Source organism: Salmo salar, chromosome 04, assembly GCF_965601325.2.
Source record: "Salmo salar chromosome 04, fSalSal1, whole genome shotgun sequence".
In the NCBI taxonomy this organism is placed as follows: Eukaryota; Metazoa; Chordata; class Actinopteri; order Salmoniformes; family Salmonidae; genus Salmo; species Salmo salar.
In genome coordinates, this window is record NC_138294.1 from 60289705 (window position 1) to 60306374 (window position 16670).

At 45.3% G+C, this 16670-nt stretch overlaps 1 protein-coding gene across 2 annotated transcripts in view; it reads right to left on the bottom strand.

Annotated features, from left to right (window-relative positions):
• The window catches only part of LOC106603537 (UV radiation resistance-associated gene protein), a 142962-nt gene that overhangs the window by 107692 nt on the left and 18600 nt on the right, over positions 1–16670 (bottom strand). For both annotated transcript variants that reach the window (XM_014197365.3, XM_045717107.2), the window contains exons 7-8: positions 11397–11502; positions 5113–5239 (exon numbers count right to left, since the gene is read on the bottom strand). In XM_014197365.3, coding sequence (XP_014052840.2) covers positions 5113–5239; positions 11397–11502 — 233 coding nt within the window. The remainder of the gene's footprint in view (positions 1–5112; positions 5240–11396; positions 11503–16670) is intronic.

The following is a 16670-nucleotide window of genomic DNA, read 5'->3' on the forward strand; positions in this document are numbered from 1 at the left end:
CCTCGGCTTACCAGACGTAGCTTCTCTGTTCTGCCGGTGCATGGAAAATCCTACCAGCTCTATATTATCCATGCCTTCATTCAGTCACGACTCGGTGAAACATAAGAGATTACAGTTTTGAATGACCCGTTTGTAGGATAATCTTGATAGTAGGTCACTGATTTAATTTTCCAATGATTGCACATTGGCCAACAGAATGGATTGTAGTTAAGGTTTATTCGCTCGCCTACGAATTTTCAGAAGGCAGCCCGACCTCCGCCCCCTTTTTCTCAGTCTTTTCTTCACGCAAATGACGGAGATTTGGGCCTGTTCCCGGGAAAGCAGTATATCCTTCTCATCGGACTCGTTAAAGGAAAAAGCTTCTTCCAGTTCGCGGTGAGTAATCGCAGTTCTGATGTCCAGAAGTTATTTTCGGTCATAAAGAGACGGTAGCAGCAACATTATGTACAAAATAAGTAAAAAAATAAGTTACAAACAATGTAAAAAAATAATAATAATAATAATAAAAAATAAAAAAACAGTTGTTAATAACAACATGGTTAAGAGCATGTAAAAAGTCAGCCATCCTCTCTGGCGCCAGCCATCCTCCACTGTGGGACCTTATATAGACAGGTGTGTTCCTTTTCAAATCATGTCCAATCAATTGAATTTACCACAGGTCGACTCAAATCAAGTTCTAGAAACATCTAGAGCTCAATTTCGAGTCTCATCGCAAAGGGTCAGAATACCTTATTTACATACGTATCCGTTTTTATTATTAATAAATTTGCAAAAATGTATTAAAACCTCTTTTCGCTTGGTCATTATAGGGTATAGTGTGTAGATTGCTGAGGATGTATTTTTATTTCATCCATTTTAGAATAAAGCTGAATACTTTCCGAAGGCACTGTATGTACGGTCACTGTGGGGACGACGTCATCAATGCACTTATTGATGAAGCCGGTGACTGAGGTGGTATACTCCTTAATGCCATTGGATGAATCCCTGAACATATTTCAGTCTGTGCTTGCAAAACAGTCCTGTAGCTTAACATCTGCGTCATGTGACCACTTCCGGATTGAGCAAGTCACTGGTACTTCCTGCTTTAGTTTTTGCTTGTTAGCACGAATCAGGAGGATAGAATTATTGTCAGATTTGCCAAATGGAGGGTGAGGGAGAGCTTTGTATGCATGTCTGTGTGTGGAGTAAAGGTGGTCTAGAGTTTTTTCCTTTGGTTGCACATGAAACACATACTGGTAAAAATTGTTGGTCTGATGCCTTTTCCAATAAACACTGGTAACTTCACATTGCTACTTTGATCAGGAAAAAAACCATTTCCTCCCCACACACAGCACATAAAACAGCTACACATGAATAATGATGGCAGGATTTGTTTTACTTTTGTAAATAAACATTTAGTCAAATAAAGAGAAGCATGAATACAAACCCCAACTCCCTCCCAACCATCCCATCTCATGTACACCACTGTTGACAGGCTGAACGCAGCACAGATAGAGTGGCTCCAATACACACGACTTCAAACCCAGCTGGTTCAAATGACCTGCTCTTCCACTGCATGTTACATGTCAAAGCTGTTATGCCCAGACAGAAAATCCAAAGCGGGGTGGCAGGGAGGATATAGAGGGGGGGTACATGGAGGGCGAAGTGAAGGTTCGGGGGCCAGGGCCAAATCGTCATCAAATTAAGAATGATGAGAAGAATTACTGTCTGGAATGGAACAGATTAGCCAGCCCTTTTGGTTTAAGAGAAGACTTGAAAACAGCTTTCTAAAGTCCCCCTTCACCTGCATAGGCCCTTAGCTCGCCCTCGCGTTTATGTAACCGCCACTACTACCCCTCCACCCCTCCATTCCAGTCTCCTAAGCATCAAGCCTCTGCTGCCAAACTAAAAGAAATGGAGACTGTAAAAACGTGTGTGTGTGGAGGGCTACCCTGTGGTGCTGTTTGGCTACGTCACACAGCTTTAGAGATGTTGATCTTTCACCACTCGCCAATGTTGTTGTGTTCGCCCTTCAGAGACAAAATAATATCTGCCTTCATTACCTCTATGTCACGGGTGGAAAAACACCCACACACCCTACTATAAAGGGCTACCTCTTTCCATCTCAGTAAAGAGTAGAGAGAGAGAGGGGGGGGAGAGAGTAAGAGAGAGTTGGAGGGAGAGAGAGCAAAGGAAATATGGAGGAAGAAAGGGATAAAATCCATGAAGCAAGGACAGGGTGTGTTACTGTGTAAGATGGAGGACGTGACTGTTGTGGCCCGTGTTGGTACAAGACAGGATGTCTGCCCTTCAATAAGCCCTCCTTTCCTTTTTTACAGCCCTGCTACACTCTCTCCATCCTGCTCTCCTCTCCTTTGTCCTGATGAAAGGCCTGGAGAACATCTTGAGGTTGCTCACGCTCTCCGTGCAGGAGAATAAAGAGAGAGAGAGTGAGAAGATTAGAAGGCTGGAACGCAGCTCGTTTTCAACACAAAGCGATCCAACAGACTGGCCTTGTCGTCATCAAACCCCTTCAAGTCTCTCACACACACAATGTTAAGTGTAGCGAGAGAGAAAAAGGCTGAAAGAGATTGAAAGAGAGGGCGAGAGAAATAACAAGAGAAAGAGATGTCTCTCAAGTTGCTCCTACTGGCTCTTATAGGCCCCCTCCAGTCCAGTAATACCACTCATTAGTAAGAATGTCAGTCACAGTTGCCCTCTCTCGCCCTCAATAACTCAACATGGCCGCTGTGCAGCTGAGGGAGCTGGTGACTGTGGGTATAAAGTTGATAGGTTTAGTGTGGGGACCAGAGAGCTGAGCTAAGTCCAGTGTGTGATAGATACCCCCACATCTCTCACCACTTTATAAATCCTTACTCTCAACTCTGGGTAACTAACTCCACCACTGACGTTTATTGGCCTACAGTCGCCTCTGTGCCGCGGCAGAGAGTGAAAATAACTACTGTTAATAACCGCGATAAATACTTTTTACCGCCCTAATTTATAACAGCTGCTCAAGGTGGTAGAGGGGAAAATTAGGTGAGAGGAAATTGTGACCCCTCTGAGCCTGTTCATTCTAAAGGAAAGATGTTGAAAAGCAGAGGACAAGTAGGAGTTAAAAAACTAAATTGGGACATGCATGATTAAATAGAGGACTGTGGGGGTTAAGGTTAAAATAATGCTCCGTTTTCTCTGTGCTTTGTCTCTGCAAAGTATTACAGCTCTGCTCAGGCCTCTTACACACGCTTTGACACACACACAGGGATGCATGCAGTCCACCATCATAGCAAATCAGCAGCCATTGGACAGCCTGTTAGCCTGTCATCAAGATGATAACTTACCCTGGTGCTCCCCTGTATGCTGCATCTTCACACAGTCATAGTGGCCAAGCGCGGCGCGCGCACACGCACACGCGCACGCACACACGCACGCACACACACACATACACACGCACACGCACGCACACGCACACGCACACACACAGTGTCTACCAGCTTCGTAGCGTTCATCACATACCTGTGGCAATATAAGACAAGACTCATGAAACCCCCAACCCATCACTACCCACACACACGCCACCCCAGTACTGTATATTTGTGTTTTACCCCCATTTGTTGACAGTAAAGGGGATCGTCAGAAAAACAGTCATTTCACAGAAAGGACTGAGGATTGGAAACAGACAGTGCCGATGTGATTCCGACACGGTTTCAGAAAAGCTCAATATGATGTAGCCTAGTGGGTAGCATGGGGGGGACAGAGACTGGAGCTAATGACAAGGCTCTCTGGTCCTAGTAGTTTACTGAGGTGAGTCAAATGACAGTGTTACCATGGAAACTATACATACCTAACCTGCTCTTATCTACTACCAGGTACTTTTCCTTGTTAGTTTAAATAAGCGCCTGTCCTCTCTTCACAAAGGACATTCTCAATTTGTGGCCAGGATTTCCCTCCAGCAATGGTACGAGTGGTGACAGAGGATTAAGGGCCATTCATCAGGACAGGGACACAAAGAGAACCTTTCCCTGACCCCTCCTTGTAGTGTCTGTGTGTGTGCGTTCGTGCATGCATGTTGGTTGGCTTACTGTGTGTGAGCCTGGATGTTAAGAACACAGTGTGTGCAGGGATGGTGTGCTGCAGTGCAGATGGCCAGCCAATCATTAACAGTCATCTTAGGGAGAATTAAGCTAGCCCCTTGGCCAAACACAGAGCTTGGATCCCTCAGAGCCTTAGTCCCCCCACGTCCTCTCAGAACCCACCCTACCCTGATGTTAAACAAATACAAAAACAGACTGTTCAGAGAAAACAAAACAGAAGAGGTAGAAGGAGGGACCTGGAGAGAGGGGGTCAGAGAGGGAGTCAGAGAGTGAGACGGAGAGAGTGATACATTTGCACGTGTACAGTATATGTATGTATGAATGTATGTGTGTGTGATTGTGTGAGTGCATGAACCTGTCTGTGCGTGTCCATCATGGTATGGTGATGTGGATATGAACTCTGCTAGGCTTTTTATTTCCCTGTGGACATACCAGATATGCAGCAGTAAACTGGCCTATAAAACAAACCCACCCATCCCAGACATGATACAACCTGCAGTTATTCAACCCATTTAATTGGCTGAATGACACCATAAAAGGCAAACGATTTACTTTACCGGCCCTGGTAGGACAACTTGGCTGGCCGGCAAAGACATTTCTCTGTCTGAAAGTGTCACACGGCCAGGGAAAACAGTCACCGTGAAGGAGTGACTCAGAGCCTCCAGACGTTCAACATGAAAGAGGTTTCCTGTGTTTGAGGTGCTGTAGTGTACTCTACTGTAAATGTTTGGAGTGGAATATGCAGTAAAATACAGTAGAGCACACCAAGAACAGCAGTTGGCTGACCCAAAGTGTACCTGTCTGTGGGTTGCGTTCCAAATGGCCACATATTTCCTTTGTATTGAACTACTTTTGGCCAAAAGTAGTGTGAGATATATAGGGAATAGAGTGCTGTTTAGGACGCACCCTGTGTAAGGCATGTATTAGGAATACAATCCCATGTGAACCCCCAGTCCCACACTGTACGCAATTTGAAATTGTGGCCTTGTGGAAATTCCTGTCTATTGTGTCTTAAGGTGTAACTCCAAATTCCATTTACCCTTCTTCTGAAGCAGTGCTCTCTCCTTCTGCCGCAGGTCTGTCTCCCGGCCCAGCGCTTTCCTCTGTCTCTCCAGCTCACTGCGTAGTGTCCCCAGACGCAGCTGCATACACTCCCGCTCCTTCTTCTGCAAACAGAGGGGGGGAGAGAGAAAAATTTGAAAAGAAAGAGATAGAAAAGAGACGAAAGATCAAAGGAGAGAAAAAGGAAGGATAAACAGAGACAGAATACATGTTGTGATTCACCACAGCAAATGCTTTTAATTGCCCCAGCCCACCACCATACCCCCATTAGGTCCTTTAGAACAAACCATGTAATCTAGGGACAATCATGTAACGAACTCATTCAATACGCCTCTACTAACCCAAAAGACACTGTTAATCCTGGATGAGCGAAGACAAGTGGGGCCCACAGAGAATGACAGAGAACTCTAGTGGCCAAAAGGCCATATTTGCATGGGCAGCGCCAGAGGGCTTCCACTATTTTCATTTAGTCAACTGAGTGGGACTTACAACTTCATTAGCTGATCCCTTCTGGTGACAGGATGGATCAGTCAATTGTGAAGAAGAAAAATGGACTACTTCAAAATGGAGATTGCTTCAATGGTGCTGCCTATGCCGTCACAGACGCCATAATGGCACAGATACAAAGATGAGTCCTCTATCTATCTATGGTGGGGCCTCAAACAAGTTATTTCAAAACAACCCCTAAAACAGCCTCCACGAGAGAAATCGGAGATCCTCATGAGCAATTCCACGATAACGGAATTACGCTTGCACTACGATTTTTCATTTCAAAATGTATGCCAAACAAAAACCATTGATTTCAAACTAATAAACCATACAACTCTATGCACAATGACTACTTTGAACTATTTACACAGTAAACACATTTTGTTAACATTTATTGGAAAAACTGTGCAAATACAGTTTGGTAATAGAATTATGGTAAAATCTCCCTCATGCAGAGGGCAAAAGTGAGATACGGTCACTTCCAAGCAAGAGAAACAACACCGCACTAACTGGTGTGAAGGACCAGGATGTTATGCAGCAAAATGGTATCTGATAGAAGTTGTGGACAAGAGCAGGATGCACTTGCGTTTGTGGAGGTAGGAATCCGTGCCGATGGGTTAGACTGGGTGGGCTTTGTGAAGGGTTCATTCTGGGATGGACATTGTGGCTGAACCCTCACTAAGGCCTGGAGCAAAGCTGACTGCAGTCAGGAGAGGAGAGGCTGGGCCCTTGGCTGCTACATCCTGACTAGAACTTCCTCACTTCTGCCCTTTTCTCTTACATTGAAGGCTGTATGTAAAGAGAGGCTTGGGCTTTATCAGAGCTGAGTCAAAGTCTAAGAGGAGAGGAGGATAAGCGCGCACCAACATCCCCTATTCACTCATGTCAGCTGCAGACTAGCCAACAGACTTGTCCTGATGGGAGCTTCAATTCTGGTAAGGTTATCACAATACCAGTATCGCGATACTACAATACCAGATTTTCCATGGCAAAAAAAAGAAAACAAATTAGACTAAACTCTATGGTCCTATAAAAACCTATTTCATGTAAAATGATGGGTGCTATAGCTTGCCAAATAAACAAATGTGACTCTAGGTGACAACATAATACTGTTTGTTTCTAAAATAAGAACTAAATCCGCTTCAGATTTTGTTTCCTTGCCACGATACATCCAAGTATAGAGATACTGGTAGAGATACTTGAGATACTACAAAGACAGGCTTTGTCTTTAGCAGCGCTTTAGCAAGACTGGAGTCAGAAAGTCTGAAGAGGAAGGGGGAGCATCCTCTTAGCGCTCCTTTCATTGGACAGCTTCAGACTATCCAACATCCTTGTCTTCCTAACTTCACCTTCATGGTGGGGAGGGGAGCATTGAGTTAGTTAGGCATCGTATGACAGTCCTAACCATCCAAGGCCATTCCAGGTAGAAGATGAGTCCATGATGAGTGCTGAACAGAACTAACCCCTTCTCTTCCCTGGTCGGTCGACAGCTGGCTGTAGATTGATAATGTCTGAGGGAGGAACTGCAGGGCACAGGGGTGACGGAGGGGGCAGGGCCAGTGAAACACAAGACTCTGATTACATCTGAGTGGACAGACAGACTGAATCCCGCTGTGAATGAATGGGCAGCCCTATAGCCCCATGATGGTAATAAACACAGCCTGAAGTCCCAGTCTATCACCATATCAAACACTGCAGACTGTCAGAGCAGTAAGAGTGAAGCTGAGCTGTGTGTTTCCAGATGGCTTCCAAATGGTCTCGATTGGAGGGGAGGAAGGGGCATATGAGAAATGATCATGAGAGACAAACTATTGTGGAGGTGATGTGATAAATGTGGTACCATCTCAGAAATTGTGCAGTACACCATAAGTATCTTAGCAGGCTTTTGGTGTGGGGAGGTGGTGATTCAGGGTCACACACACACACAGCGCTGGCATCAACACCAGATGACTCTCCCTCCCCAGCTAACACAGTGTCGGGTGACATCTAGCTCACCACATGCTCCATGGCCTGGGTAGACCTGGATAGAGCTCTCAGTACGCAGGTCATTAGTCAACATGTCCAGCCACCACAGGGTGTCTCCCTATCAGCCCCTAACATCTCACTCTATCTGGGGTTCATTTAAGACCCGGTTGGGATGACCCCTCCAGCCCTGGATGTACTACCCCAAATGAAGAACAGCGCTTGCTCTTTCGATGGGCACATAGGTGGGGAAGATAAGAGGAGAGAGAGAGAGGGATGGATGGATAGATAGAGGGATTTATTTATTTATTTTTATTTAACTAGGCAAGTCAGTTAAAAACAAATTCATATTTACGATGACGGCCTACCAAAAGGCCTCCTGCGGGGACGGGGGCTGGGATAAAAAATACATTTAAAAAAGGACAACAACACAACATAAAGAGAGACCAAAGACAACCACATAGCATGGCAGCAACACATGACAACAACATGGTAGCAGCACAAAACATGGTACAAACATTATTGGGTACAGACAACAGCACAAAGGGCAAGAAGGTAGAGACAACAATATATCATACAAAACAGCCACAACTGTCAGTAAGTGTCCATGATTGAGTCTTTGAATGAAGAGATTGAGATAACTGTCCAGTTTGAGTGTTTGTTGCAGCTCGTTCCAGTCGCTAGCTGCAGCGAACTGAAAAGACGTGTGATCCAGGGATGTGTGCGCTTTGGGAACCTTTAACAGAATGTGACTGGGAGAGTGGGTGTTGTATGTGGAGGAGGAGGGCTGCAGTAGGTATATCAGATAGGGGGGAGTGAGGCCTAAGAGGGTTTTATAAATAAACACCAAGCAGTGGGTCTTGCGACGGGTATACAGAGAATAGAGCTCATCCTCCTCCATCTCAAATCCCCTTTGATTCCTCTGATCGGTATCATAATCCACCACCAAGGAGGAGGTTAATGAAGGCCAGAGAGAGAGAGTTAGCTGCCTGAGCAGCTCTCTCCTTTCCCAGTCTGGCTGCTTGATATGATGGTCCCAATCAGTCCTGCATTCTTCCATCCTCCGACCCACCAAGAATTTCAAGCTTATTTAGAGAGCCCCTTATTTTGCCAGTTGTCTAGAGCAGCATGTGGTATCAACACAGACACAGAGATGGCGATCGCAGCCAGGATCAGAGTAAACGCTGATAGGCCTCCTATCGAGGTCTTGAGGCTTTTGTAGGAAAAGAGAGGGTAGGGTGTCAGTCACTCAGACAGGCCAGATAAAACAGCCAATATGTAGTGCAAGAATGCTGCAGCTGGCTTGTTAACCAACACCACCTTCGGCACGGACCACTGCCCTCCTGTGGTCCAGAGTTGACAGGTAGGGTGTGGCCAATGTGTGTGTGCTCTATGTAGTCTGTTTGTGCATGCGAATATGTGCCAGTGTGTGTGTGTGTGTGTGTGTGTATGCGAATACGTGCCTGTGTGTGTGTGCGTGCATGGTGTGTGTGTGTGTGTGTGTGTGTGTGTGCGTGTGTGTGTGTGCGTGCTTTCATTCGTGTATGCATGTCCTACAGCTTGTTTGAAGGGCCCCCGGACATCAAAGACTCTGTTGGTCAGCTGAGTCAAAAGCGACAGAGGAATAACCTGGCCGTAACCCTGGAGATCAATGGTAGAGTGTGGGTGAGAGGGCCACGGTGGGCCGTGGTGGTGGCCTCACCTCTGCACTCTTTGATCCCACACAGACAAGAGGTGGCGTGGGCAAACTGAGGGAGAGAGGGATACTAACAGAGAGAGAATTCACACACAGAGAGGGAGACCCAGAGTAAGACACACAATGAAACCACTAACTCAATGAAATGATATTAAAAGGAGCGGTCTAAGCTACAGTACACAGAGAGAGCAGCGGGGGCTGAGCTGATCTGAAGGTGGTATAACATGATTTATTAGCTGAGGTGAACTCTGAAAAGCCTTCGAATGTTTCATTGAGGTGAAGTATCAGCCACAAGCCCATTTCAATAGGAGAATTGTGCTCTGTGTGTGTGTGGGCCTTCATCATCCGACTGCCTGAGGGTGCTGGTAAGTTGTCAGACTAATTCAGCGGTAAAGAACACAACATTTAGATATCAAAAGGCTGAGAGACAGATAGAGGGTGACAGCTGTCTGAGATGTTGAGGTGAACAACAAGAAGAGACTGTTGGAGCAGTCTCCTCGGACTGCCGCCACACTCATGTCCTACAGATATGGTGTCCTTGTTTTGGCAGTCGCTGACTGTCACTCAATGAGCCCTGTTAGATAAGAATTTTTAGATCGGTAAGTTAGTCCAGCCAGTTACCTAAACTGGAAGTAATACTGACAGGGCACGCAGGGCACGTGCCCAGGGGCCCTGACCTCCAGGTGCCCCCCATTGATTTTGTTAGTCACTCTCACTCAGATATCATATTAACATGGCATAAGTCATGGACAAATATGTGGAATTACAGGAAATAAGCTTTAAAACGGCACATTTTTTATCTGTGCCCATGGCAAAATGAGTAGAATTGCATGTAAAGTGCTGTAAAATTGCAACATGTTCTCTTCACCCAATAGCAAAATTGCAGGAAATGTACTTTCAAACGTAACATTTTCTCTCCGTTGCCAAGACTGGGGCCCAATAAAAAGTTTTGCTACGACGTGGAGTGGCCTAGCCTGACGACTCACACTCAATTCTTCCACTGCTCTGTCGTTCGCAACATACTTCAGTCTGAATGGATTGTCTCTAACCAAAACCACGTGTGTACTGGGTCTGGTCTAACCCATCAGTTCCTGGAACAATCAGACGGCCCTGAATGTGTTCGCAGTCGGTGAAGGGTCGGGGAGGTACTCAGATCCAGACTCATAGTGGAGAGGAAACTAACCTCTGTGGGCGTGACGTAACATTTGGCGGTAGCAAGGAGTCTGGGTAGCCAGGCAAGGGGAGGCCCAATAACCAAATCTCTTTTAGGGCCCCCAAAAGGCTGGGGCCGGCCCTGGCTACTGGTTGAACGCATGTAGTTAAGAGAGTTATGTAGTTTAACTGCACAAATAGATTGATTGCAAAAATCAGTTGACTGCATGTATGTGTATGGATGTGGGTATGGATGTGGGTACGTAGACACATGAGCCACTATGGCCCCCCATGAAGATTTCAGATTTCTTGTGGCCCCCACCCAACTCAAAGTTGCCCATCCCTGCTTTAAAAGAAAGCTGTGGAGGAGGAGGGCAGGGGGGTTAAATCCTATCCGCACAAATCTGCTTTTAATGTAATAGTGTAGCATATACCTTGAGCAACAAAACATGGAGGTGTCAAGAGCCCCAGGGCTTTTATAACAGGAGCTTGTGAAGTGTGCACTTACAATAAACACAACATTCAAAACCTAGGATTACCGCTCCATTTTCACAGCACTGGGTCTCAAGTGGCTTAATTCATCCAAACACAGGATATGATAACTGCCTGAGAGCACAATTACATATTTATGAGGATCTGTGTGATACAATATATAAAATCTGCTGAGCATTTAGCCTAGCACTAGAGCACAGATTATTATTGCTGGATGTTCCCAGGTGGTCGTTTTGGCTGAATACAGGAGTAGCAGCTGCTGCTCATCTGGTCCAGCACAATTATCTTAAATAAAATGTAAATAAGTATATTTCAGTTCTCATAGCCAGAGGTCTCATCTGACCAACTGACTATTGTAGTTAGCACATAAACACATGATACTGGCACGACGTAGATAATGCGTTTGCAAGAGAATGAGTTGCAGATGAGAAGAGATCAGTGGAGGATCTGTATTATGCTGGCTGACTCACACGCTTGGTGCAGGCCGTTGTCGTCCTCAGTTTCTCCTCAATCTCCTTGCCGATCTTCTGCACGGTCACCTGGGTCTGCTTGATGGCTCTCTGGGCCGTGTGGAGCCTGGAAAGTACAGGGAGGAACAACATCAGGAACTCAATAGACATGCTTGTATGTGATACTGACAGATAGGAGCTTAGGCTCTTCACCTCAGGAACTCAATAGACATGTACTGTATAATAGAGGATGCTTGTACGTGATACTGACAGATTTATATCTGCAGTAGGCTAAATAAATAAACACACAAGAACAGAGGGCGGACACTACGGACAGTGTAACGTCAGCCATCTTGTTAGCGTGTTTATTTGCTTTGCTATTTGTTAATGTTAGTTAGGTTTGTTTGGAGGGCAGAGGGAGGAGGTATGAGTTATGATGGACCACATGGGGTTCTTAACTCTGTGGCGACAGTTTGTTTCCCTCATTGTTTCACTTCCTGATTTACCGGGGTTTAAATCTACATTGTTGTGCCGTGTTGTCTCCAAATGTCTCAAAGTTAATGAAGGTTCCAAAGGAACAAAAGGACAAAGCGGTTATTGAGAACATTGAAAGAACAAAGTTCATTAAAATGACTCTTCAGATGTATTCCTATAAACTCAGGGGACGTATCAAGTTCTTAAAATACCCATTAACCACAAATAACCCACCAGTATTTTAGTCACTATTATTTTCTAATATATCTAACCACGATTTAAGGATCAAATGTTGCCCTATGGACCTGAAAGTATTAAAGTCAGACCACTGAGAGAAACCTCAACGGAGCATTTAATAAAACACTCACCACAAACATGGAAGACTTTCCCAAAACCTTTGGGTACTAATGCCATTCATTCATTCATTCATTCATTCATTGTCCTCTCTGGAGAGATAGGGAGGGAACAATAACAACAATACCAAAAGACAAGCCAGAACTTTATTGCAACTATCAATCACAGACGTGATCAACTCTCCAAGTATGGTTTCAACAGCTCCAGGCCTCATGGGGAGTGAGGGAGACCAAGCTGCTCCCCACAACACAGCAGCCCCAGCAACATGGTCTAAGAAGAACAGACAACCATCACACCAGGCTGAGATGTGAGGGTCCTTCTCACACACACACACACACACACACACACACACACACACACACACACACACACACACACACACACACACACACACACACACACACACACACACACACACACACACACACACACACACACACACACACACACACACACACACACACACACACACACACACAAGAGGAAGGCAGCCATTAGCAATAATATTGTCAGAGAGACTCGAGATCATCCTCGTTTTGTCTAATTTACAGACACGCTCAATGGGAGATAAGCGTTAGATGTGGCAGTGTGGCCGGCAGTTCCCGATTCAGTCCCTCTCATCTACAGCATGAATGGCTCTACCGTCTGGTCTGGGGTATGGTCTCCTGATGGAGATGTGGTTTTCATTTGTCGTTAGTAAAATTCTCCTTCACCATGTTCCCTCAATGGGACCACTTCAGCCCACTGCCCCCATTCCCTCCGTGCCCCAACCCACCATCTTTCCAGCCACATCATTCCACCTCTGTCAGGAGTGAGTTGTTCCATACTCCTCATCTCTCCATCCCCCCAACCGCTGCTAGTCAATCCCTAGGAGTAACCTTAGTACACGCTGCCTGACCTGGCCTGTGTTTGCAGCACTTCTTAACCCAGATAATGATAAGGCAGATTCCTGCCCCAAGCCACTACGTGTAGTCTTCTGTCAATCAAGGCGCCAAAACCCCTGCCAAAACATACAGTGCATTTTCACAGCTTGAAGCCTCAGATTGCAGAGTTCTCCTGGCTTTTGGCTGAATCAGTGGACTTGGTGGAAGCCACAAAGAGTCTTAAGAGGCCAGGACTGTGAATTATCCCATAGTGGTTCCAAAATGCTCCGTGATCTTTCATACTCCACTTCTGGGGTCTTTTAAATTGTCATTAGGGGACAGGTAAACGGAGGGTTGGTGGTATCCCCTATGTATAACTTAAATGGGAATATTTCATCTAAAATGTATCTATAGCCTACTATGTTTCTTCATTAGAATTCCTCAATCATCCTCTCATTCATTAACACCTCACTTCAGCGCATGAATCTGAGGAGAAGACTTGGTCTTCGCGGTTTACCACAATTTCAAAATTGTGACTACAGACTTCTTTCTTCAGTACGTGACTGTAACCACATGGGTCCAAACATGGCTCTCGCTCAGTAAAGGTTACATTAAGTAGGGTGGCGTGGAGCTACAGCCCTTTCAGATACACAGCCCTCTTTTTACTCATGTTTCCCATATCTGTTGCTTTCTTAAGTCAATTTTCTCAAATTAGGCAATTGGCTAAATCAGTGAGGCTAACAACTCCATTCCTCCATCTATACTGAACAAGGTAGCTAGTTGTCTGCCAATAAGTCACCTAGGCTACATACATCATTGGACTTTTGGGGGTGGAGGGGCGGTTACACAGGTGCAGCTCATACCCACTGCTTGTGCTTGAATGTGGTCCATGTGAGAGCAGCAGCTCTGGGTATTAATCCATGGACTACATATGGATGAGTGAAAACGCAACTTCGGCTCTCCTCTTATGATGCAACAACCACTTGTGGTTGGAGTTCGTAGTGGTTGAAGTGGGGAAAGTGGCTATGGTTGCAGAGTGAGAATGGGGCCTGTGGTCATGGAAGTGGGAGATTTGAGTAACTTTATGGGACAGTCTATAAAAAGCTTAGGTATGCAGTCCCTCAGAGCCTTCCTGGAACTCTCCTTTAGTGGGTTTAGTGCCTGACGCTCCATAGGCTCAGTTTAAAACTAATGCAGCTCGCAGAGATATTTCCACAAATCTATGGTGCCTCCAGCTACTTCCATGTTTTTATTATTAAAACGCTATTCCTCAGACACCTCAGGATATTACTGTGTGTGGTAGGAGGATGGAGCCCAGACCAACATTCATCACTCCTGTATCTTCAGTAAGTGGGGTCAGACATAACTCCTAATGATGTCACACTTTAAGAAAGGAGGAAAGGGAAGGGGAAACTCTACTACAGCCATTCACTTTCCTTTCATTTAAAAAAATAAATAATCCATTTCAACCTGCTTGGGAAGATAGCGATAGCCGTTGGTGATCGTCCTTGGGAGCGTCAGGGCAAAGCCATTTTGACAGCTTTATCGGTCTGAGGTGATTGTGATGGAAGAATCTTATATAGGCACTTCCCCTAGGTGAGTGCTGTTATCTTCCCAGCCCTTAACGCACGTCTGCACCCTTATCAGCTCAACCAGTCTGGGGATAGGAGGGCCTGCCCATCACATCAGGCCCTATATGGGCCCCTGGAACACAAGGTGTGAGGGGGTGGACCAGTCCCAGGCCCCTATGCTCTCACTGGGGCAGTGCAACCACCAGTCAGGCACCCATCCACCCCTCCAGAAAGAACACTGAACCATAACAACTTTACCTTTTCTACAACATGAGGACGACGAGTGAAAATGACAACTAGAGATTACTGGGAGTTACGATTCAAATAAGTACGCACTTTAGATCCTTAAGGACATTGAGTCCTTGATTTAAGATAGAAAGGCATCTGAAAAGAATAACATCAAACCCTAAATCCGTTTGATGAATGAATGCCTGTAAAAGCATGTGATTCCAACGAGACTATTCTTGAACATTCATATGGAACATTTTCCCTAAACAGAAAGCTGCTTGGAAGCCATCTTTAGAGAATTCTTGCTTGCAATGCTGCCTCTCGCAGATGAAGGGAGGGGAAAAGGAAGCTTTGATGGATTTGAGACAAAATCAATGAGCATTGTAATAAACACAAATGGCATTGACTTTCTGACCTTAAAACACATCCACTATGTAGTAACTCCTTCCAGAGCGGCCTCCACAAAGCACTGGCTCTGATGGCCCGTACTGTTCATGGATTCATTTACCCAACTGATGATCTCAAAATAAATATTTACCATGGTTTATACGTAGCGCAACAGGCCAGCAATCGCAATCAGTGCCGAGCAACAGCAGAGGCAGATGTATCATCTGGCTTACAGAGATAAAAAACGGGTGTTTCAAAAAGAGAGAAAGAAAGAGCGAGGAAGAGAGCGAGCGAGTGGAAGAGAGCGAGCGTGAGAGCGAGAGCATCCCCGTCCCCCTGGAGAGTAGGGGCACATCGAAACAAAACACATTTCATTGCCTTATATAGCGTTGGCGGTTGGGGGTGCTTGTCTCATTCACAAAGCGGTTGGTGAGATAGCTTAAAGCCCGGGTCCATTCCATTCTGCCACAATGGTATGTAGCGGTTTTCGGTTTTTGTTCGTTTAAATGCATTTTTCATCGCCCCCTCATATCGTTCCAGCCGCGTACATTTTGTTTTGAGAGACCACTTGATGTTGCAGGCATGGAAACTTTTTGTGAATGTTTTGTGTTGGAGAGAGAAAGCGAGGAAGTGAGGTGCAGTCTGGTGCAGTTGGCATCTAACAAAACATACGAGGGAGGTAGGGGAGGAGGTTGACAAAACACTTATTTTACTGTGTGATAAGATGGGTTTCATTTATGAAATGCTCTTATATCAGGTGACAAGAGATTGGGGCCCTTGTTAATGTTTTTGGCCCCTCTCCCCCTCCGCTTCCTCTGTCTACAGATACTGTATAGGTCAGACACACAGACCGACACAAACACCTCACAGCCAGGCCTGGGACATAGAGTTGGAAGGAAGAGAGACAACTTGATCAGACGTATATTTTACTGAATGATTTGATAGTTCTAAGTAACAGTTTAAAACTACTCTACTGATGTCACAGACGAAACCAATAGAATACATTCACACCATGAGTAATCTATACCATTGAAATATATATATATAAAAGAAATAGATTGTATGTTTTACAGATAACGCAATGATGTCACAGGTACCCGACAAGAACCACACAACAGCAAAGAGGAAGGGAAAAGAGGCTAAGGTGAGGAAAACCAAATAAACATCTTCTGTTCGCAGCATACCTGAACCTCACCGGCGGGGCGGACAACGTCAACACACTTTATCCTGTCGCTATTCATATTTACCCTGTCGCTATTCACATTTACCCTGTCGCTATTCATATTTACCCTGTCGCTATTCATATTTACCCTGTCGCTATTCATATTTACCCTGTCGCTATTCATATTTACCCTGTCGCTATTCACATTTAAATATTGTGACCTCTGTACATAGAGAGGAGTTAAGATTGTGGGGGG